The 24,222-nt window shown below is 42.2% G+C and overlaps 1 protein-coding gene across 3 annotated transcripts in view; it reads left to right on the forward strand.

Annotated features, from left to right (window-relative positions):
• rpap3 (RNA polymerase II associated protein 3) overlaps window positions 1-24,222 on the forward strand; it is a 48,905-nt gene that overhangs the window by 19,050 nt on the left and 5,633 nt on the right. The window contains exons 7-15 of one of the 3 annotated variants that reach the window (XM_078417285.1): window positions 826-951; window positions 2,405-2,532; window positions 3,070-3,191; window positions 5,066-5,136; window positions 6,216-6,323; window positions 8,319-8,426; window positions 19,247-19,440; window positions 22,081-22,282; window positions 23,486-23,583. In XM_078417285.1, the coding sequence (XP_078273411.1) occupies window positions 826-951; window positions 2,405-2,532; window positions 3,070-3,191; window positions 5,066-5,136; window positions 6,216-6,323; window positions 8,319-8,426; window positions 19,247-19,440; window positions 22,081-22,282; window positions 23,486-23,583 (1,157 nt within the window). The remainder of the gene's footprint in view (window positions 1-825; window positions 952-2,404; window positions 2,533-3,069; window positions 3,192-5,065; window positions 5,137-6,215; window positions 6,324-8,318; window positions 8,427-19,246; window positions 19,441-22,080; window positions 22,283-23,485; window positions 23,584-24,222) is intronic. The other 2 variants (XM_078417286.1, XM_078417287.1) reach the window with 2 other exon arrangements.

A 24,222-nucleotide genomic window follows, 5' to 3' on the forward strand; every position in this document is an offset into this window, starting at 1 on the left:
CAGCCAGTACAAAACACTATGGCAGATCTTACACTAGAGCCAATGTAATCTCCAAAAGCAATGAACTGTGGCACCTGCCGCATGGCAAATGAAGTGTAAAATCCAAGCCATATATTTGTTAATATAAAAATTTCACTTGCAATTGCTTTTAAAATTGGTGTGAGATTGTGAAGAGTAGTTCCACTTAAACAGATTGTTTGCAGCCTAAATGTTTCACGGGGCATCTTTAAAATAATCTAAGTCCAATCAAAATACTTTGTTATCTTGCATGTAGCGCAGCGGTAGAGTTGCTGCTTTACAGCGAATGCAGCGCCGGAGACTCAGGTTCGATCCTGACTACGGGTGCTGCACTGTAAGGAGTTTGTACGTTCTCCCCGTGACCTGCGTGGGTTTTCTCCGAGATCTTCGGTTTCCTCCCACACTCCAAAGACGTACAGGTATGTAGGTTAATTGGCTGGGTAAATGTAAAAAATTGTCCCTAGTGGGTGTAGGATAGTGTTAATGTACGGGGATCGCTGGGCGGCACGGACTTGGTGGGCCGAAAAGGCCTGTTTCCGGCTGTATATATATGATGATGATATGATGATGTTTTGCTGAGGCCTCACGCTACTCAAAAATGAAAAATGGTAGAAATTACAGCGGTACCTATGGTGTAGGAAAATGCCTTGGTTTTAGGAATGTACGATCTGGATTTACATTACAAAGAAACTATAAGGACAGAATAACTGATACTTGAAGCAAGCACCAAGTGCGCAAAGAACATGTGTAAATTCGCCCGGTGGCCCCTTCGAGCATTATAATTAAAGTGTGTGTGTCTCTTGTTAGGCTTTAGCACCAAAAGAGTGTAATGAAGATCAGAATCAATCAAACAATGAAAAGGTGGAAGACAGTGAAAAGAAGCGAGTGACTGAAGCACAAGCAAAACAAGAAGCCATTTTTGAGAAAGACTTGGTATGTTGATGACCAGCGAGAGAAAGGATTTTAAATGCCTTTCAGAATGGCTAGATTCAATTGGTCAGGCCACTAAAATACTTGCACTTTACAGTTTGATCCCTGATTTGAATGCAAGATGTTGATTTGTGCTAATGAATATGCTTTATCTGAAGAAATCCACAAATTGTACCTGCTCTGGATCAATACTCCTGAACCAAAGTGCACTGCCACGGGTGTGCTGTGTAATTCCAAATCACTAATCTGAATGACTATCCGAATTAACGGCACAAGTTTGCCCTCCACCTGCGTCATGTGGTGGTGGAGGGCCGAGTGGCCATCACGAGAGTGGCCAACCGTCTGCTGTGCATGTACGCCCGGGAGACTGTGGGCCTCGGCATGCTGCAGGCCAAGGCCGAGGCTTTAGTCCAGTACCTGGTGGAACCCCTCACCCAGGTGGCCGTGTCGTAGGTGGGGGGGACCGTTAAGGTGACGCTCCAGAAAAATGGAGGCTCTTCGGCAGGGAACGGTTTGTTTGGTTCAAGAGTGTCGCCTCAGATCGGGTCGAAGGCCTTGTTTCAAACCGCCGGGGATAAATGCTTAGCTTGCTCTTTGTGAAACTATAAACATGTGGGGGTAAAAAAAAAATGGTGATGGATCCTGTGGTGTGGTTCCCTGAGCAGACTGCCCAGTTTGTCTGGAGAAATACTTTGTAGCCAAAACTCACTAACAAGCACAAGCAACAAGGCGGGCTGGGAGAGGGGCCCTCGTAGTCAGATCCTTCCTGCAGCATCAGAATGTTACTGCTGATGCCCGCTGCCCTCGGGATGGTTGCCCGTCTTTTCACAGCGTGTGGATTTGCAAAGCGGGTCTGGACACTGATCAAGGGGGCTTGGCACCGTTCTTCACGAGCAGCTCCTTTTCAGAGAGCTCTCTGGTTTACAGCTGTTCCTAGGGACACATTCGGAGACAGACATCAAGGGCTGCTGTAAGACCATCAACTCAGTGAAAGATGCTCTTTGGCCTGCCTGAAACTTGTTGGCCTCCCAGCACTGAAGCTTGGTGGGGAAGGACCACAGTCTAGGGTCCTTCCACTGCTGGACATTGAGGGGTAGAATCCAGGGGAGACACCATCAAACAAAAGAAGTGATATCACTTAATGGGACCACATGGGCAGCAAAGATGCTCTGTTTAAGGATAGTTACGCACACTACTGAATATGACACTAATGAATGGATAGACGCTGAGAATGTCTGAAGTGTTTTGGCACGGTTCATGTTTTGCATATGTATTTTATTCTGAATTAAGTTTGTTTTTTGGTGTTTGAAATTGTAAAGAGCCCAAATAAGGGAGAACATTTAACGGCACATTTGAAAGTTATACATTTTAGATCTGATGCACATTCTGTTCTTATGTACTACTAGCTACTGGTTCCATAATTTTGAAATCGCAAATGTAAATGGTTTCATTACAGGGCAACGATTACTTTAAGCAAGGCAAGTATTTAGAAGCAATTGAATGCTACACCAGAGGGATAACAGCAGATGGCACCAATGCACTTTTACCAGCTAACCGGGCCATGGCTTTGCTAAAGCTTGAAAAGTAAGTTTTATTTTAAAGACAGATGCTGTTGAATTTAGTAAAATGAATATCAAATTAAATCGTAGTTATCATTACAGTATGACTATTCATAATTTCATATTCCATTTAATACTGTTATCAGATAAAGTTGATGGTAATTATTAAATTAAAAATATTTTGAAATCCAAATTACCTCGGAGCTTAAGGACTGCATAACCATTAAAGTAGCAACATTTCAGGCAAAGGGTTCCTGAATTTTGATATTTTATGTGGTAATTTAATCTGATTTCAATGGTTAAAACTTGGGACGAAATACTAACATTTAAATGGGAAGCTGGTTTAGTTCATTGCCATTGTGATTAATATCCTACCTTGCTAAGTAAGACGTGACATTAAAAGGATGGAGAGGCCAAGAATCTATCGGAGCATAAAAATTGGAATAGAACATTTTAAGTACTCGTGCAGTCCAAACCATATTCTTGAGGTAGCACAAACAAAAAATAATTCTTTCAGAACCACTTGTTAATGACACTGTTGAGCCAGTTAATAAAATTTTAGGTTTGCAGAGGCAGAAGCTGACTGTAGCCAAGCGATCTTGCTGGATAATACTTATTCCAAAGCATTCGCACGAAGAGGAACAGCCCGTTTGTGCCTTGGGAAGATGGTGGAAGCCAAAGAAGGTGAGATTGGTTAAGGATGTTATTCGTGAATCTTTTAATTACTTTGAAGAGGAGCCAACAGGGATACTCCTGTATTTTATATTCATGGATGTTCCTTTGAACAGGTTTCTCTCCACCCCCCACCCTCCCCCCACAGCAATTTGCAAAGCGGCATCATCTGTGCATGCATTAAGCCAAGCATCCAAAAATGCAATTTGATTTTAAGAGCAAATTTTTATTTATCACAGCTTTTATGGTAATATTTTTTAAATTATTTTGACAATTTCCTGTTGCCCAAATTGCCATAACATGGGGGTAGCCTGTACCAGTTAATTGTCATGTGTGTTTGTTTCTTGCAATGGGAATGTCCTCAACATGTAGGTGATTGAGGGTTTGGATTTTATTCAGCAAAGCTGCCTGGGTTTTCACCAGTGACAATCACTTGCGATCTCACATTTAATAATTAGTACCTTTTGTTCAGATTTGCTAAATCATTTGCTGGCATTTACTGAGCTAAGTCAAACAACATCTACTTTTAGTGTTAGCATGGTGTCCTGGATATCCATGTTTTGTTTCCACGGTTTTACCAGCTTCTTTGACTATTTGGTCCATTTTTCATGGTGATTGTCGACACAATTAAGGTGCTGTTATTTGCCAAAAGTAGTACAATTCCATTTGCGTCTTGAAACATAATGGAAGATGTTCAATTTACAACCTAAACTTGGTGTTGATGTGCTTGTAAGAGAGAATAGGATATAGAGAAACAAGGGAATGGCTCTGAGATCCAGCATGGACTTGATGGGCCAAATGGCCACTTGTACCAAATGAAAATATGCCAGTAATTGCTTCATGGTTTTGCTATCTTTTTTTCACAAACTCAGAATTATTCTATCTTCTGTATATTAATTTTCACAATCAGGGCAATGCTGTCACGGCCAACAATTATTGTCCCTTCCTAGGTGCCCCTGAGATGACTATAATCCATCTTTTTGAACCATTGCAGTCCTTCGGATCAAAGAATCTGCATAGTGCTATTGGGTCGGGAGTTAGTTCCAAGGTTTTGACTCTTGGAGAAGGGAGTACCAATGATGGCACATACTAAGTTTACTCTGTGTCAATGGTGGAGGACATGAATGTTTGTTATAGTGGATGGGTGACACTCAGATGGGCTATTTATTCTGGAAGGTGTTGAAAGTTCAGTTGTTGAAGCCACACAAATCCAGCCAAGTGTAAAATATCCGTGCTGGGACAGCATAGTGGTGCAGCAGTAGAGTTGCTGTCTTAGAGTGCCAGAGACCTGGGTACGATCCTGACTTTGGGTGCTGTCTCTATGGAGTTTGTACATTCTCCCTGCCCGTTTGGGTTTTCTCAAGTTTCCTCCCACCCTCCAAAGATGTGCAGGTTTGTAGCTTAATTGGCTTCTGTAAATTGTCTCTCGTGTGTAGGATAGAACTCATGTACGGGTGGTTGCTGGTCGGTGCAGACTGGGGTTGCTGGTGGTCCGTTTCCACGCTGGGTCTCTAAACTAAACTAAGCTGGTTTGTGCCTTGGTTTTTGGGGTTGAGCCACTCACTGCTGGATACGCTGCTTCTGACCTGCTCTATAACCCCAGTATTTACGTGACTGGCCTGATTAAGTCTTCTTGTCTTTGGTGACATCCAGAATATTAGTGGCAGGAGTCTCAACAATGCCAATGCTATTGAATGTCAAAAGAAGGGTCTCGACCTGAAACGTCACCCATTCCTTCTCCCCAGAGATGCTGCCTGTCCCGCTGAATTACTCCAGCATTTTGTGTCTTTCTTCATGGAGATGGCTGCTTTAGCATTTCTGTGACACAAATGTTTTATTAGGGAGTGATCATTTAGATTTTAATTGCATTTTAAATATTTTGGTAGATTTTGAAATGGTATTGAGGCTGGAACCAGGAAACAAGCAAGCTTTATCTGAAGTTGGAAAAATAAACAAGGTAAAAATAGAAATATGTTGCATCGTGATAAGATGACGTTAAAGAATTGTATCATTTTATAATTGCATTTTGGAAATGATTAGCTGAAATAATGCAAAGAGGAAAGAATAAGGGTGAATTTAAGACTGACTTGCTGATAACTGAATGTATCAGTATGAATAACGGTATGAACATTGACTTCTCTAATTTCAGATAGTTTCTCTGTCACTCTCTTTCCCTTCCCCTTCCCCGTTCTCCCACTAGTCTACCTGTCTCCTAGTACATCCTATCTTTGTCCCGCCCCCTCCCCTGACATCAGTCTGAAGAAGGGTCTTGACCCAAAACGTCACCCATTCCTGCACTCCCGAGATGCCGCCTGACCCGCTGAGTTACTCCAGCATTTTGTGTCTACCTGCTGATAACTGAATATCGTTTTGACAGGAAGGAATTTATCATTTCTGCCCATGTTCTCGGTACAAATGGTTCTGCTCTCGTGCGATGATTGCATTCCCAAGGAACTTTGTTGGAGAAAATCACGCTGTGAAAAAAATTGTCAATGGGGAAGCGTTTTGGGGGCAAGCCAGTTTCAGAATTGCAATAAGATTTTTCTTTCCCACATAATTCTCAAAAATGGAAAGGTCTTTTAGTAGCTGCAAGTCTGCTTTTGCTACTGCATGTTAAAAATGCAATGGTCCAAATGTTACCTTGTTGAGCAGAGTATTGTTGCAAAAATGGCAACAGAAGAGATTGCTTGCAAATTTCAATGGCCACCTACGGTGAAACTGGCAGGCGACATTCTTAAGAAACAATGGTGTCTGATTTCTGTAGGAAGGTTACATGGACACATTTCCCTCACAGGACTGTTATTTTTCCCTAATACAGCTTTTTTTCTGTTTGTTGATTTTTCAAATTGAATCCATCCTGTCAGTTTCCTTGGGGAGGACCATTTATCATCTAATGATTATGCTGAGTCAGCAACCTCTATGGTTGGGCAGGTTTTGAAATACAAGTTGATTAATTCAATAAATCCTTGGCGAGTGGCAGGAAATATCAGATGACTGGATGTTTAGTGAAGTGAACTTCATCATTTATTTTTCAAGGAATTGACTTTGCAAGGGGACACAATATGCCACGTATCTTCAGGAGGGAAAGGGGATGCGCCAAGGCTAGTCAAAGCAATTGATAAGCCACCTCATCTAAGATCTACAGTAAGTTTTGAATTGTTTACTTAATATATGGAGAAATTGAGAATAACTGGACCAACTAGGGTGCATTCTCGGGATGACCACTTGGTGAATTATCTTTAACAACTTTTTAGTTTTGTAGTTACTTTTGTGTATAACTTCAGTGCAGCTGTGGCAAGAAAGATTAATATTTTACTCTGCATACTTTTGAAAGTAACTCCTTAAAAAGGGAACGGTAATGTGCTAAGTCACAGAACATTGTGATCACAGGAATAATTCAAAGGTTTAAACACAACAAAAAAAAACTAGCTGGATAGAGTTGCTTTAAACATTTCACCTACAAGGGGCGATGACCTACCTAAACTTTTGAATGGACTGTTGGGCAGCATGAATGATGATTTAGTATAAACTTTTTTTGAAAATTAGAATTTGATTAAGGGACTGCAAAAACGAATTGACATGACAAAGAAGGGAGATGAAAGTGGTCATGATTGAACGTTGATGGGGATGTCAGTCAAATCATCGCTTCATTTCTGTCTTCTAATATTCTTTATTGCCATAATAAATTGATTTCTCACCGGGTGGGCAGCCCGTACTATCTGCCGTTTTGCAGTGCCTGCATTATTTCCTGCCATTTGTCGATCTCTGACAAATCAGCACAAAGGTTTAGAGGGATAAGGGATTTGCTGTCAATAATTTTAAAACATAAAATAGGTTTTGTTTGTCCCTATTCAGGGAGAAGGGTGGTGGACAGATTGTTCCTGCCATCAGAATTCTCAAATTAGCCTTTGAGATCTACCCTTACCTTGGCGATCATAGAGTCATACAGTATGTAAAGAGGTCCTTCGGCCTATTTGTCCATGCCAACCAAGGTGCCCATCCTGTTTGCCCGTGTTTTCCCCATGTCCCCCTGAACCTTGCCTATCCATGTGCCTCTCCAACTGCTTTTTAAATGTTGTTATAGTACCTGGCTCAACTATCTTCTCTAGCAGCTCATTCCATATACCCACCACCCTCTGGCTGAAAAACTGTCCCTCAGGTTCTTATTAAACCTTGCCTCTCCCATCTTAAACATATGTCCTCTTGCTTTTGATTCCCCTGTCCTAGGTAAAAGGTTCTGTACATTCACCATATATACCCCCTTCATGGATTTATACACCTCAGTCTCTTGTGCTGCAAAAATAAAGTCCTAGCTTGCCCATCCTCTTTGTGTAGCTCAGCCCCTCAAGGCAGCTTTTTATTATGGACTTGAATTAAGGGCTTCGCTGTAAGCAGAAAAAAATCATATCATATCATATATATACAGCTGGAAACAGGCCTTTTCGGCCCACTAAGTCCGTGCCGCCCAGTGATCCCCGCACATTAACACTATCCTACACCCACTAGGGACAATTTTTACATTTACCCAGCCAATTAACCTACATACCTGTACGTCTTTGGAGTGTGGGAGGAAACCGAAGATCTCGGAGAAAACCCACGCAGGTCACGGGGAGAACGTACAAACTCCTTACAGTGCAGCACCCGTAGTCAGGATCGAACCTGAGTCGACGGCGCTGCATTCGCTGTAAAGCAGCAACTCTACTGCTGCGCTGTAGTTTGTACGTTCTCCCCGTGACCTGCGTGGGTTTTCTCCGAGATCTTCGGTTTCCTCCCACACTCCAAAGACGTACAGGTATGTAGGTTAATTGGCTGGGTAAATGTAAAAATTGACCCATAAATTAATGTATGTTATATTGTAAGCTAATTTAATAAAATTCCAGTAGCCTTCACCACACCCAATCCCACCTTTCTGCTTCCAGCCAGTTTTGCATCAAATTTGAAAATGCTTGCATTTCTTGATTATTTACGATTGCTTGTTTGATAAAGTTGTGTGGGTGGACTTCATTGTTCTTTCAGTAGGCTAATTTCACACACAAGATCCCAACAGCTTAGAATTTTACATAGTGCTGCTTGCTCACCCAAGGACACACCAATGGGGCATTTTTGCGAAAATGTTTGATTATTAGATGTTTTTTCAAGGAATTGACTTTGCAAGGGGACACAATATGCCACGTATCTTCAGGAGGGAAAGGGGATGCGCCAAGGCTAGTCAAAGCAATTGATAAGCCACCTCATCTAAGATCTACAGTAAGTTTTGAATTGTTTACTTAATATATGGAGAAATTGAGAATAACTGGACCAACTAGGGTGTATTCTCGGGATGACCACTTGGTGAATTATCTTTAACAACTTTTTAGTTTTGTAGTTGGTGAATATGAAGGACCTAATATCCCAAATAAGATAACTTAAAATGACTCAACATTTTGTTAATAATCATTATTTGATGACATCTTGATTTATGTTGTAAAGTGTTGTATTCTGGAAGTTTCCATCCTTGCCTATTCAACAGAAAAGCTGTGAAATATAATGAGATAGATGTCTATCTTTGCCAAGTTTTGTCTTGTCAGCAATCTTTTGGATTATTTTCTAAATTCATAACTTGAAAGAAAATTGAAAAATGGATTTCTCTATAAATTGTTATTAGGAGAATACCCCTGTATTAATCTTGATCTCTAATGCAGTAATGTAAAGTTCTTGTCATGTTCACTTCAGTGTTAATTTATTCTTACATTTGTTATTATTTTTCATAAAAATATAAATAATGAAGATCTTAAATACTTTATTTCTATTTAGAATAGGAAGGGAGTTTTTGGGAATGTGAGGTAGAAATTGCTCTCTGATCTAGCTGTAGATGCTTCTCCCCATGATCTAAACTAAACAAGCACCAGGAAATCAATGCATCAACGCACTGAATTCTGGTCTACTTTGGTCAGTGCCTTTTGATCCTCAGAGCTGAGTCTGAATCAGGGCAACATGGTGTTGCAGCGTTAGAGTTGCTGCCTTACAGCATCAGAGACCCGGGTTCGATCTTAACTATGGATGCCGTCTGTACGGAATTTGTACGTTCTCCCTGTGACTGCTTGGGTTTTCTCTAGGTGCTCCGGTTTCCTCCCACACTCCAAAGATGTGCAGGTTTGTAGGTTAATTTCTTTTGGTAAGGTGCAAAATTGTCCCAAGTGGATGGGGTGATTGCTGGTCAGTGCTGACTTGGTGGGCTGAAGGGCCTGTTGCACACTGCATATCTAAACTAAACTAAAGTTACTTTTGTGTATAACTTCAGTGCAGCTGTGGCAAGAAAGATTAATATTTTACTCTGCATGCTTTTGAAAGTAACTCCTTAAAAAGGGAACGGTAATGTGCTAAGTCACAGTACATTGTGATCACAGGAATAATTCAAAGGTTTAAACACAAAAAAAAAACTAGCTGGATAGAGTTGCTTTAAACATTTCACCTACAAGGGGCGATGACCTACCTAAACTTTTGAATGGACTGTTCGGCAGCATGAATGATGATTTAGTATAAACTTTTTTTGAAAATTAGAATTTGATTAAGGGACTGCAAAAACGAATTGACATGACAAAGAAGGGAGATGAAAGTGGTCATGATTGAACGCTGATGGGCATGTCAGTCAAATCATCGCTTCATTTCTGTCTTCTAATATTCTTTATTGCCATAATAAATTGATTTCTCACCGGGTGGGCAGCCTGTACTATCTGCCGTTTTGCAGTGCCTGCATTATTTCCTGCCATTTGTCGATCTCCGACAAATCAGCACAAAGGTTTAGAGGGATTTGCTGTCAATAATTTTAAAACATAAAATAGGTTTTGTTTGTCCCTATTCAGGGAGAAGGGTGGTGGACAGATTGTTCCTGCCATCAGAATTCTCAAATTAGCCTTTGAGATCTACCCTTACCCTGGCGATCATAGAGTCATACAGTATGTAAAGAGGTCCTTCGGCCTATTTGTCCATGCCAACCAAGGTGCCCATCCTGTTTGCCCGTGTTTTCCCCATGTCCCCCTGAACCTTGCCTATCCATGTGCCTCTCCAACTGCTTTTTAAATGTTGTTATAGTACCTGGATCAACTATCTTCTCTGGCAGCTCATTCCATATACCCACCACCCTCTGGCTGAAAAACTGTCCCTCAGGTTCTTATTAAACCTTGCCTCTCCCATCTTAAACATATGTCCTCTTGCTTTTGATTCCCCTGTCCTAGGTAAAACGTTCTGTACATTCACCATATATACCCCCTTCATGGATTTATACACTTCAGTCTCTTGTGCTGCAAAAATAAAGTCCTAGCTTGCCCATCCTCTTTGTGTAGCTCAGCCCCTCAAGGCAGCTTTTTATTATGGACTTGAATTAAGGGCTTCGCTGTAAGCAGAAAAAAATTGACCCATAAATTAATGTATGTTACATTGTAAGCTAATTTAATAAAATTCCAGTAGCCTTCACCACACCCAATCCCACCTTTCTGCTTCCAGCCAGTTTTGCATCAAATTTGAAAATGCTTGCATTTCCTGATTATTTACGATTGCTTGTGTGATAAAGTTGTGTGGGTGGACTTCATTGTTCATTTAGTAGGCTAATTTCACGCACAAGATCCCAACAGCTTAGAATTTTACATAGTGCTGCTTCCTTACCCAAGGACACACCAATGGGGCATTTTTGCGAAAATGTTTGATGATTAGATGTTTTTTTCCAACAGTGCACTCGTGCTTCAATATTTTAATTGAGTAACCAAAATCATGTTTCACATTTCACATGATTACTTGAACGTTATTTCCAGAGATGCTTCCCTCCCACTTTCGTGGAAGTATTTGTCTAATTCAGATGTAGTGCCGCATCTTTAAGAGTTGGTTTGATAACGGTTCTATTTCCCCCACCCCGATTTACACATTCACTCTCTTCCTCCAACGACCACCTTGCAGTTTCCAAAGAACGAACATGCTCGTTTCACAATTTCCTGTCAGGCATTCAGTATCTCGCCTGTTCGTTCTCTCCACTCTGCCAAGTTCACAGGCTTCTTATGTGTAGGAAGGAACTGCAGGTGCTGGTTTACACTGGAGATAGACACAAAATGTTGGAGTAACTCGGCGGGTCAGGCAGCATCTATGGAGAAAAGGAATAGGTGACGTTTTTGGTCGTTCTGAAGAAGGGTTTTGACCTGAAACATCAACTATTCCTTTTCTCCAGAGATGCTGCCTGACTCAGACTTCTTAACCTGTTGCTCTGTGGCCCCTGCATCTTCCCCTGTTGGTGCTCTAGGCTACAGATGAGCATTGCCATTTTAACACAACACTTGAAGTTCATCCTTCCAGGATAGAATTTAAATTTAGTGCAGAAAAAGTGTCCATGTTGAAGTGCAGTTGGGGGATGTCTACTGGATTGTCAATGAATGGCACTTGGATTTCTCCACTGTGTAACCATGACTAGTAGAAACCCAGCAGCAGAATTTGCCACAGTACATATAAATATATTGGTGGATATTGTCTGTGCCGCAAGGTCAAAGGTGTTTTTACTGAGCTTCTTCTCTGAAGTAATTGGATGGCACTGCTCAATTGTTCTGAAATGTCAGAATCGTGCCTTTCATCTTGCTATGTGGCTCCTTTCAAGCCAAAAACCATTGATGTGTATGTTCGCAGATAAAATAGAGTCCAGGAAATCATACTGCATTTCCCTCATATCTCAGAGCAACTAACTTGCTACATCTAAATTAAATTTAAACCATTTTTCGTCTGTGGAAGTCAAAACTGCAAGGCTCATTATTATATATATTATTAAAGAATACATTTCTCTAATCTTGGAATGTGGTTTTGTTGGGGATGGGGGGGATGGTGGTGGAAAGCAGCCTTTTTTTCCTATTCTGATCTATAGCTATAATACTGCTGTGATAGCTCTGTGGAAATATGGGAAAGAGTTAAGAAATTGATTTATTTTTCTCTTTCAAGCAGCTGTAGAAATTCAGCTGACATTTATAAAGGGCAAGCTGTGATAGTTGACTTGAACCCTGCAAATCTAAAGCCTGCTGCTGCTGAGGGCTGGCAAACCCTAATGTAGAGACACGTCCTTGCCAAAACATCGGAGGGATATATAACGACATCTGATAATGGCATTTTTATGTTGATTTCTCTCTAATTTCAAGCACCCCAGTTGCTTTATTTAATTTCAAGTAACCCCTGCATTACCCCCCTCCCCCCCCCCCCCCAAACCCGTCATCCAAATAGTTCCACTGTTTACATCCTTGTATCTCTTCATTATCACCTCTTCCCCAGCCAATAATGGGCCATATCGGCTCCACCCTTCCTTGATCATCTGTTGCTGGACTCGATTTGTTCTGCCCTTTTCCTACCTCTAGTTCCCTCCCCTCTGCTTTCAGTCTGAAGAAGGGTTCCGACCCAAAATATCACCCATCCTTTGTCTCCAGAGATGCTGCCTGACTCGCTGAGTTACTCCAGCACTTTGCGTCTGTCTTTTCTACACATTTTTATGTTTGGCCATGCTGGTTAGTGATTTAATCCAACCTATTGCCTACGCATACCTACCCACTCCTGTCCTACTCTGGTAGTTGTGCTTCTTTGTGGCCCTTTGCGTCCACGTCCTGGAGTTTTGGTTGACACAACTGTCCCATGAAGTGAAGTAGGTGACAATTTAACTTTGGGTAGTGGATCCTGAAGCCCCCTGCCCAGATACCTCCCTGATGGCGTTCTGATGAGAGATATTTAAAAACTTCAAATCGAACACAGAACAGTACAGTGCAGCATAGGAACAAGCCCTTCGGCCCGTAATGTCTGTTCTGAACATGATGCCGAATTAAGCTAATACCATCTACCTGCCCATGCATCCATTCCCTCCACACCCTTGTGCCTATCGAAAACCCTCTTAAAAGCCACTTTTTAGATTTAGAGATACAGAGTGGAAACAGGCTCTTCGGCCCACCGGGTCCGCGCCACCCAGCGATCCCCGCACATTAACACTATCCTACACACACTAGGGACAATTTTTTATTTTAATTTAAAAAAAATGTTTAAAACATTTGCCCAGCCAATTAACTTTGGAGTGTGGGAGGAAACCGAAGATCTCGGAGAAAACCCACGCAGGTCACGAGGAGAACGTACAGACGGCGCCCGTAGTCAGGATCGAACCTGAGTCTCCGGCGCTGTATTCGCTGTAAGGCAGCAACTCTACCGCTGCGCCACCGTGCCGCCCACCTCCACCACCATCCTTTGCAGGATGTTCCAGGCACCTGTCACCCTCTGTAATAAAAAAAACCTTGCCCCTTGCATCTCCTTTAAACTAGATTTTAAATGATTTTTTAAAAAGTAGTAAATTTACATAAGGCCTTAGTGTATTATATGAATTTCCACTGTTTATGTAAAATAAGGAAAACTAATCAACTGTCTGTCCACACCCTTTTGCAAAAGGTTACCCCTCTTCAATGTGTCGTAATAAGTATGCCAGCTCTTCCGGCAGCAGAGTAGGTGGGCAGATGTTGTGGCAGCTGGTCTCCTGCTCATTTCTAACCGTTAGATTCTGTAGTGTTTGCATTTATAATTGAAGATCTAAGCAAGTCAGCTCATTTGTGTCAGGCCAGGACTCGTGGTGCAGAATAATCGCATTGCTTGTTGCCAACAACCTGCTTTTATTTTGCAGCCTTTGGCAAGTGATGGAGGTTGAGAGTTGTTGTTGGTTGTCAAGCAGAGAATATCACAAGACCGACATCCTGCTGTCACTATCCCACAGTATTGTACCTTCTTACTTATTTTTCCCCCCAGCTATTTATTAGTAAAGTTACCTGTTTTAACAGGCCTGTCAGTTAAATGTGCAGTAAAATCAGAAAAATGAAATGCCAGGTTTAATGTGGGGGACACTCTGTGTCAATAGGTTATGGGTTTTGGGCTCGAGTGTCTATCCAGGCTGACACACTTGTGATGTGCTCTAGGAATGCAGCTATGATGCTGGTGTTTTACAGATGAGACAACTTGCTAGCTCAGTTGCCATTAAAGATCGGGACAACTCTCCTAAGGGGAGCAGCATAAGTTCTTAAGCCATAAGAGCAAAGTAGGCCATTCGGCCCATCGAGTCAACTCTGCCATTCAATCATGGCTGATCTATCTTTTCTCTGGCATTCCCTGCCCAATCACCTGCCTTCTCCCTATAACCCCTGCCACCCCAACATAATTGAAGTATAGTTCTGTTTCCTGCCCAAAGTCTGATTCTAAACAGCATCCAATATTCATGCAGTTTGCTCTTTATGGGATTATATTATGGGAACAAATATGCAACAAATTTTACCATTGGCATACTAAATGTCAAAATTTTTACAAGTACTCGATTCGATGTAAAGTTTCACGTAGTGTCCTGAGGACGTGAATGTAGCTCATCCCTCACTCCCTTTCATGAAACTAACGGTTTATTTAACAAATGAGTAGAATGTTTGACCAATAAGCACAAAACTAATTAAATGTTGAAATATAAGCTTATAATTAGAGTATACCAGTTTAATGGTCCTAAATATTTTTTTCAGATTTGCTAAATGTCAAGTTCTTATTTTCGTGCCTAAAGCCTCAGGACCTATTTAATATCCTGTTTTCTGTACTATAGATGAATACACTTTAATGCTAAGTATATCAATGTGTTTTTGTTATCTTCCAAACCTCTTGAATTAATATTAATCATTGACCCAGGTTTTGCAAAAAGACGTGCCAAAAGATCACATAGCACGGAAACAGGCAGTTCGCTCAACTTGTCCATGTCAACCAATATGCCCGTCTAAGCTAGTCCCATTTGTTCATGTTTGACCAATAATAATCCCTCTAAAACTCTTGTATCCATGTACCTGTCCAAATGTATTTTAAATTCTGTAATTTTACCTGCCTCTCACTTTATCGGACAGTTTGTTCCATATGAGTACACCCTCTGTGGAAAAAGGTGCCCCTCAGGTTCCTATTAAACCTGTCCTCTCACCTTAAACCAATGACTTCTAGTTCTTAATTTCTCGACCCTGGGGTGAATAACTGTGCATTCACCCTATTTAAAACCCTTGTGATTTTATGCAACACTATAAATTCACCCCTCAATCTTCTACACTCTTAAGGAACAAAGCCCCAGCCTGCCCAACCTTTCCAATAGTCAATTTATTTATTTGTCACATACACATAAATGTGTAGTGAAATGAAAAATTACCCGCAGTTCAACAATAAGACCAATAAGAATAATCAATAAAAATGCAATAACACATACAATCATAAACTAACACCAAACAAAAGAAACATCCATCACAGTGAGTCTCCTGCAGTCCCTCCTCACTGTGATGGAAGGCCAGAATGTATTTTTCTCTTCCCTGCCGCCTTCTCCCGCTGTCAGGCTGTTGGAGTTGCCCCGTCGGGGCGGTCGGGGCTCTCGACATTGAAGCCCCCGCCGGGCAGAGAAAATCCCGCGGTCTATTTGAGGCCGTGCCGGACGGTGAAAGGTCCGCGGCGGGCCGACCCAAGCCCCGCGATTCGGGGCGGGCGAAGACGTTGTCGCTGCCGCTGCCGGAGCTCCCGATGTCGGCCCCCATCCAGGGCCAGCGGGCTTCCGACGTCCAGGCGGCTGAAGCCTCCGGAGACGAGTCACAGCCGCTCCCGCAGCATCCGAAGGCAGCCAGCGCCGCAGGTGGTGCGTCCGGGCCGCGGGCTCTGTGAACCAGAGCCCAGGTGGAGCCCGCCAGCTCCAGGTGCATGGCTGGTGGTAGGCCGCAACGGGAACGGAGACACGACACAGAAACAAAGGTCGCGTCTCTGTTCGGGAGATACAATGCTACAATTCCCCCCCCCCCCCCACATAACACACAACCACAAACACTACATCATATTTAAACTACACAACAGACACAAAAGACAAACGGACTGCAGGCAAGCCGCAGCTGCGAGGGCAGCGCTGGCTCCTCCTCCCCCGATATCTCAGTCCTTCAAGACTTGACAACATCCTTGTAAATCTTTTCTGTGCTGTTTCCAGATTCATGTCATATTTCCTGCAGCTGGGTGACCAAAACTGAGCGCAATACTCCCATGTGTAGCCTCACCAATGTTTGTATCATTGCAACATAATGTCCCGACTTCTACACTCAATTTCCTGACTAATGAAGGCCAGCATGCCAAAAGCTGCCTTCAATAGACAATAGGTGCAGGAGTAGGCCATTCGGCCCTTCGAGCCAGCACCGCCATTCAATGTGATCATGGCTGATCATTCTCAATCAGTACCCCGTTCCTGCCTTCTCTGACTCCGCTATCCTTAAGAGCTCTATCTAGCTCTCTCTTGAATGCATTCAGAGAATTGGCCTTCACGGTAGCGCAGCGGTAGAGTTGCTGCTTTACAGCGAATGCAGCGCCGGAGACTCAGGTTCGATCCTGACTACGGGTGCTGCACTGTAAGGAGTTTGTACGTTCTCCCCGTGACCTGCGTGGGTTTTCTCCGAGATCTTCGGTTTCCTCCCACACTCCAAAGACGTACAGGTATGTAGGTTAATTGGCTGGGTAAATGTAAAAATTGTCCCTAGTGGGTGTAGGATAGTGTTAATGTACGGGGATCGCTGGGCGGCACGGACTTGGTAGGCCGAAAAGGCCTGTTTCCGGCTGTATATATATGATGATATGATACCTTGTCTACCTGTGGTGTCACTTTCATAGCACTATGCCCTTGTACCTCTAGATCCCATTGTTGTATAGCACTCTGTGGGGGCCTACCATTCATTGTGAAAGCCTTTCCCTGGTTTGACCTCCATCCAACACCTCGCACTTAGCTGAATTAAACTCCATTTGCCATTCCTTGACCCACATACCCAGCTGAACAAGATCCCACTGTAATTCTTGATAACCTTCCTCACTATTTACAACACCACCTATTTTAATGTCATCTGCACACTTGCTAGCCATGCCTCGCATATTCACATTCATATGATTGATATAGATGACACGAGTCAAGCACGACCCTTAAGGCAGGTCATAGTCCACTACACTCTGAGAAATTACTTTCAACCAATGCCCTCTGCTCCCTATCATCGCTTACTACATACTAGACCAAGTGGACCCGTTGGGCCCAAACCTCTCCTGCATTAGTGCAGCACCCTCTCCTCCCCCCCTTCCCTTCCCTCCCCCCCTTCCCTTCCCTCCCCCCCTTCCCTTCCCTCCCCCCCTTCCCTTCCCTCCCCCCCTTCCCTTCCCTCCCCCCCTTCCCTTCCCTCCCCCCCTTCCCTTCCCTCCCCCCCTTCTCTTCCCTCCCCCCCTTCTCTTCCCTCCCCCCCTTCTCTTCCCTCCCCCCTTCCCTTCCCTCCCCCCCTTCCTTCCCTCCCCCCCTTCCTTCCCTCCCCCCCTTCCTTCCCTCCCCCCTTCCTTCCCTCCCCCCCTTCCTTCCCTCCCCCCCTTCCTTCCCTCCCCCCCTTCCTTCCCTCTCCCCCTTCCTTCCCTCCTCCTTCCTTCCCTCCCCCCCCCTATTTTTGGAGCCTTGTTATTCTTCTATGCCAAAAATGTCTCATATCGTCTTTTTGACCTACTGATCCCTTTAAATAAACTCCTGCAACCCCTATAATCCAGCGATTCACGTGATCCCACCTGCCTATACCTGACTCATGCCGCTGCTTTCTTCTGCCTGAGCCTCAATTTCTCTTGTCATCCAGGTTCCCGGCTCCTGCCAGTCTTGCCTTTCCCTCTGACAAGAATATGCAGATCTTAAACTCTCATCATCTCACTTTTAAAAGTCTTCAGAAACAATCTCCAATCAACATCTGCGAGCTCCTGTCTGACATGTTCTAAGTTTGTCCTAATTGCTTTGTCCTAATTTTGAATTTTAATTTGTGAACAGTTCTTTTTTTATTCAATAACTATTTTAATATTAATAGAACTAGAGTCACTGGTCTAAAGTGCTTCCTCCACTGGCAAGTCCTAATATAAAGAATTTTATGCCAAGCATCCCAAATTATTTTGCATTCAGGGATGTTGTTTTGAGGTTTAATCACACAGGATGTGCAGAGTACTTCCATAAATTATAATTTGAACGCATTTTGTTTAAATAATGTTTGTTGGGAGATATATAATGGCCTTGCCATTTAAGTTTACACCCCTTCAGAAATCCTCCATGAAATGTTTCGTATCCACATGAGAACACCAATGAGAACATTGATATAATGCCTCATTCAAAAGATTTTGAGTGACGGTTGAATGTCAGCCTAGATTTTCTTTTGTGATTAAATGTCTGTAGTGGAAATTGAACCCACAATCTTCTGATTCAACCGAAGGTTCTAATCTGCCTTTTTCCTCTGTGGAACATGAAAGTCTGATCTCAGTGTGATGAACATATTTGTAATTTCCTCACACTGTTCAGCTATTGACATTGGTTTCCAGCAATATCTTTTTGAGGAAATCGGAGAAAGTCTAAAACGGCATTTTTTAATTTCACTTTTGGTCTCCAAAAAAGCTTCTTTACAAGTGTTAGTTAAATCAGGAAATGGAGAAGATGCAGCATTGGAATACAAAAGGATTTTCATACCGTTGCACTGCATTTTACAAAATAACTATGTTTGAATAAAGCAGCAAGAGACCTTGGGAAACATCTTGCTCATATATTTGGTCTCGGTTCATGTTTAGTTAGTTTTAGTTTAGAAATACAGCGCGGAAACAGGCCCTTTGGCCCACCAGATCCGTGCTGACCATCGATCCCCATACACTAGTTACACACTAGAGACAATTTACCAAAGCCAATTAACCTACAAGCCTGTACGTCTTTGGAGTGTGGGAGGAAACCGTAGCACTCAAAGGAAACCCACGGGGTGACAGGGAGAACATACAAGCTCCATACAGACAGCTCCCGTGGTCATAATGAACTCGGGTCTCTGGCTCTGTAAGGTAGCAACTCTAATGCTGCCCTAAATTGCTGCATTTTATCCTTAATTATATAATTTATTCTGGCAAAGGATAGAATCCATTTTGTATTACTTTGTTAATAGAATTTATTTGCTTAATTTGAATCTATTTCTGAATTTAATGATAATTTCATATAATTACTTTCCATTTATGTTTTTATTCCTTTCAAGAAACCACTAATAAGAATTGCAATCGAAGAAGTTGGTGATAAGATGAGCAATATTAAGACCGTGTCAGCTGAAGTCTCCTGTTCCTCTGATCTACCTGCAAAGCAGACGTCTGAATTACTAACTCCTGAAGCTCCCAGTGCTAAAATCCTTAAAATTGAAGAATGTGGGGACTCTCCATTAATTTCTAGCGAGAGGTATGTTGTGTTTATTGCAACAAAATTACTGGGGTTTAATTCAATAACTGCTGGTGCCTTGCTCCAATTCAGAAGGTAATTCATTGCTTGTTAACAGTCCTGAACAAGTGATGAGAGTTGTTTGTTTTGCTCACTATTGGCACTAAACCACATATTGTATGTGTTGATACCCATAGAAATAATGGGATTGATTGATTGAACGATACAGTATAGAACCAAGCTCTTCGGCCCATAGAGTCCATACCAGCCATCGATTCTGTGTAATCCTCACCATCTCATCCACTCCTTACAGATGTCAGAGGTTATGGGGAGAAGGCAGGAGAATGGGGATAGGAGGGAGAGATAGATCAGCCATGACTGAATGGGGGAGTAGACTTGATGGGCTGAATGGCCTAATTCTATTCCCATAGCCTATGACCTATACACGAAGGGGAATTTACCTCAAAATCTGAATGTCTTTGGGATGTGGGAGAAAACCGGAGCACTTGGATGAAACCCACGCGGTCACAGAGAGAATGTGCAAACTCCGCACAACAGCATCAGAGGTCAGGATGGAACCTGGGTCTCTGGCACTGTGAGACAGCGGCTCTATCAGCTGTGTCACGATGCTGCCACTTTGGAGACCTTTTGTGGTACTTTTCACCCCATTCCCTTCTTGCCTTGTAGATGCCGATCTCTTATGGAGTACCCACTGTAACTGCAACCCTGGTGAGGTCAGTAGAGTAGCACTGCACTGGGGGTCAGGTCCTCTGTCTGTGTGGTTCAGTGCACTGATGTACTGATGTTTCCGATTTTGTTGAAAAGCAAAACTGAATGCAGGGTTCCTGCCAACAAGCGTGGCACTAGGAATATTGTGCAAAGCAATCAGTTTATTGGTAGCACTCCTGAATCAGTCAGAGCCTCCCGAGTGAGTTCCAGTCTGAACGAAGATATTCAAGCATGTAATCTAGACTGACATTAGAAGCACCAACTTCAACCTTGCATTTAAATTTCTGCCTCTTGGGAGGCACTTTCGTTCATTCACTGTCCTGATGATTCTATGAACTAAATCACAAGTATTCCTATGAAGGCACACTGGTGGAATTTATGACCTAACCTTCCAATGGTTTTAAATTACATTGCCATTTTAGTATTCTGTTGGATAATTATATAAAACACAGTTTGGGAGATGGGGGTATGAAACGGTATATAATATTTTTTCAAATTGTACATGTATATTGATTAATCGAAAGGTACAGCATGGAAATCATTTTGCCCCACTGAGTCGATGCCACAGGAATTGTGGCAGCATACTGGCGCAGCACCGGAGACCCAGGTTCGATCCTGACTTTGGGTGCTGTGTGTGTGGAGTTTGCACGTTCTCCCTGTGTGACCGTGTGGGTTTCCTCCGAGTGCTCCAGATTCCACCTACATCCCAAAGACGTGCAGGTTTTTTAGGTCATTTGGCCTCTGTAAATGTCCCCCAGACATAGTGTGAGTGGGTGATCTACGGTCAGTGGGGATTCAGTCGGCCGAAGGGCTTGTTCCACGCTGTATCTCTAAACTAAGCAAAACCATCGAGAACTAGTTCACGCTAGTTCCATGTTATCCCACTTTCACATCCACTCCTTACACAGGATGGGCAATTTACAGAGGCTCATTGACCTAAAAACTCACAGGTCTTTGGGATGTGAGAGGAAACTGGAGCACCCAGAAAAAAAACCCATGCAGTTTACAGGGAGAACATGCAAACTGTACACAGTCAGCACCCGAGGTCAGGTTCGAACCTGGGTCTCTGGCGCTGAGCAGCAGCAGCTCTACCAGCTGTGCCACTGTACCGCCCTTATTCCTCGTGCATCAGTCACTGAAAGGAAGCATGCAGGTACAGCAGACAGTGAAGAAAGCCAATGGAATGTTGGTCTTCATAACAAGAGGAGTTGAGTATAGGAGCAAAGAGGTCCTTCTGCAGTTGTACAGGGCCCTAGTGAGACCGCACCTGGAGTACTGTGTGCAGTTTTGGTCTCCAAATTTGAGAAGGATATTCATGCTATTGAGGGCGTGCAGCGTAGGTTTACTAGGTTAATTCCCGGAATGGCGGGACTATCATATGTTGAAAGACTGGAGCGACTAGGCTTGTATACACTGGAATTTAGAAGGATGAGAGGAGATCTTATCGAAATGTATAAGATTATTAAGGGGTTGGACACGTTAGAGGCAGGAAACATGCTCCCAATGTTGGGGGAGTCCAGAACAAGGTGCCACAGTTTAAGAATAAGGGGTAGGCCATTTAGAACTGAGATGAGGAAAAACTTTTTCAGTCAGAGAGTTGTGAATCTGTGGAATTCTCTGCCCCAGAAGGCAGTGGAGGCCAATTCTCTGAATACATTCAAGAGAGAGCTGGATAGAGCTCTTAAGGATAGCGGAGTCAGGGGGTATGGGGAGAAGGCAGGAAGGGGGTACTGATTGAGAATGATCAGCCATGATCACATTGAATGGCGGTGCTGGCTCGAAGGGCCGAATGGCCTCCTCCTGCACCTATGGTCTATTGTCTATTATTGAACAAGTCATATGTACTGAATAACTCGTATTGAATTGGGTATATTATTGAATAAGACGTATTCTTTTCTGCACAGTTTTACTTAAATATGGTCCTTTTCTCAGCAGATATGCTTGTTTACCAGACACGCAACTTCACAAAGGTGACGCTAGTGTTCGAATGAACTCTGTAGAAGTGAAAAAACCTGAAACCCCTTTCTCTTCGTATTCTGTAACCATTCCTCATGCCCCTACCAACTCCTACCAGCTCGAAGCAGAGCTCCGCAAATTGAAAAATTATCCAGACATGGTCCATAAGTATTTAAAGGTAAGCATCATGGCATTTAACTTATGTTTGTGAAACTTTGTGTGATCATTGAAAATTGTTTTTCAATGGTAGTTGTAAATATACATTTTTATCATGTATAGTCTTTTTGCTGATTGGATAGCATGTAACAAAAAGCTTTTTACTGCACCTCAGTATAATAATAAATAATAAAATGTATCTGGATTTGTAAAAAATGATTGACAGGGGAATCATAATCATGTGATGATGCAAGAAAAATACAGAAGGATTATAACTTTCAATGATCAACAAGAGCTATGTCTGTAACCGTTAGCAGCTGTTTGATTAAAAATGAAAAGAAAATATTAAGAGATGTAAAAAAGCTTTAAGAAAATGTGAATGGAAATTTTAGCTATTAGTGCAAAAATGGCTGATTCTTCAGCTTGTTTAGAAAATGAATTAGGCGAGATAAAATGAATTTTTTGATGCTTGTTCAATTTCCTTCATCTTCCTCCACAACGTATACATAAAACTAACGCTACATAAAACTAAAATTGCCCACGAAGAGTAACATTGACCTGCAAAATGTCCACATTTATATGCACATATAAGCTAATTGAAAATTTGCTGCGTTGTCGTTAGTACGGTGGAAACATTTGTTAGAAATAGTGAATAATCCAGTACAGTACGAACTGCCAAATTACTTATTGATTTTTTGATAGAGTTAATTTAAGAAAATTGACATTTTCCCCCTAAACTTTCCAAAATGGATAAACTTTTCGTATTTTGCTCTTCCCAACTTCACTGAGTCTTTGCACAAAAAAAATTGCATTTATGATTGTCTCATTATTTTATTAAATGGCGCTTGTCTACAGGTAAATTTATTTTGTAAGATTTGGATATCAGGAAATCAGGTTTAGAAAATGATTATCTGGAGTTCATAAGTAGAGGAAGTGATTGAAACAATTACTGCACAACCTAAATCTCACTTGTTTTCCCATCACCTGCACTTTCAGAAGTGATTATCAAACAACAATCAAACAAATTTATAGATTTCTTCCCTTAGCAAGGGATTTAGAATAAAATTTTGGACTACATTGTTTATAAGACTGAGGTAAACTTTTTATAATGCCTGTGGGTAACAACGTATAGCAAATTCAAGGATAATTAATTTTGGGCTGATGCATTTGTCCTCTGTTCATGCATTGTTTTGATTTTGTTTATATTATTGCACCTTTTGACCAGCAAATTGAGCCCTCTTTTTATCCACAACTGTTTAAAACGTCTTTGGAACCTGACATTCTGAATCACATTTTAAAAATCCTTCATGGCTCGTACATCAGGTAAGCAACATTTAGCTTTATATTCCAACCTGCCTGAATAGTTCAGCGTCATGTGAATGAAGGTGATTAAAGAAAGCAAGATTTTCCTGGAATAGTGCAATCCATCCAAATGTTTTCCTTTCCCTTGAGTTAATTTAATATTAGCTTGCTTTGAATGTCACCTCTTTCACCAAGACTTTGGCTAAACATCGTAACACTTCTTACTCAGAGCCCATTTATTTTACACACGTGCAATATTTACTTTGTTAGTGACATTAAATCATAGTAAGTGTATGAAAATAACTGCAGATGCTGGTACAAATTGAAGGTATTTATTTCACAAAATGCTGGAGTAACTCAGCAGGTCAGGCAGCATCTCAGGAGAGAAGGAATGGGTGACGTTTCGGTTCGAGACCCTTCTTCAGACTGATGTCAGGGGGGCGGGACAAAGGAAGGATATAGGTGGAGACAGGAAGATAGAGGGAGAACTGGAATGGGGAGGGGAAGAGAGGGACAGAGGAACTATCTAAAGTTGGAGAAGTCAATGTTCATACCGCTGGGCTGCAAGCTGCCCAAGTGAAATATGAGGTGCTTATTAAATCATAGTAATTTTCTCCAGCACATTCGTGTGGCTCACTAATGCATAATTTCAAGACTTTC

Source organism: Rhinoraja longicauda, chromosome 20 (assembly GCF_053455715.1).
Source record: "Rhinoraja longicauda isolate Sanriku21f chromosome 20, sRhiLon1.1, whole genome shotgun sequence".
NCBI classification, from domain to species: domain Eukaryota; kingdom Metazoa; phylum Chordata; class Chondrichthyes; order Rajiformes; family Arhynchobatidae; genus Rhinoraja; species Rhinoraja longicauda.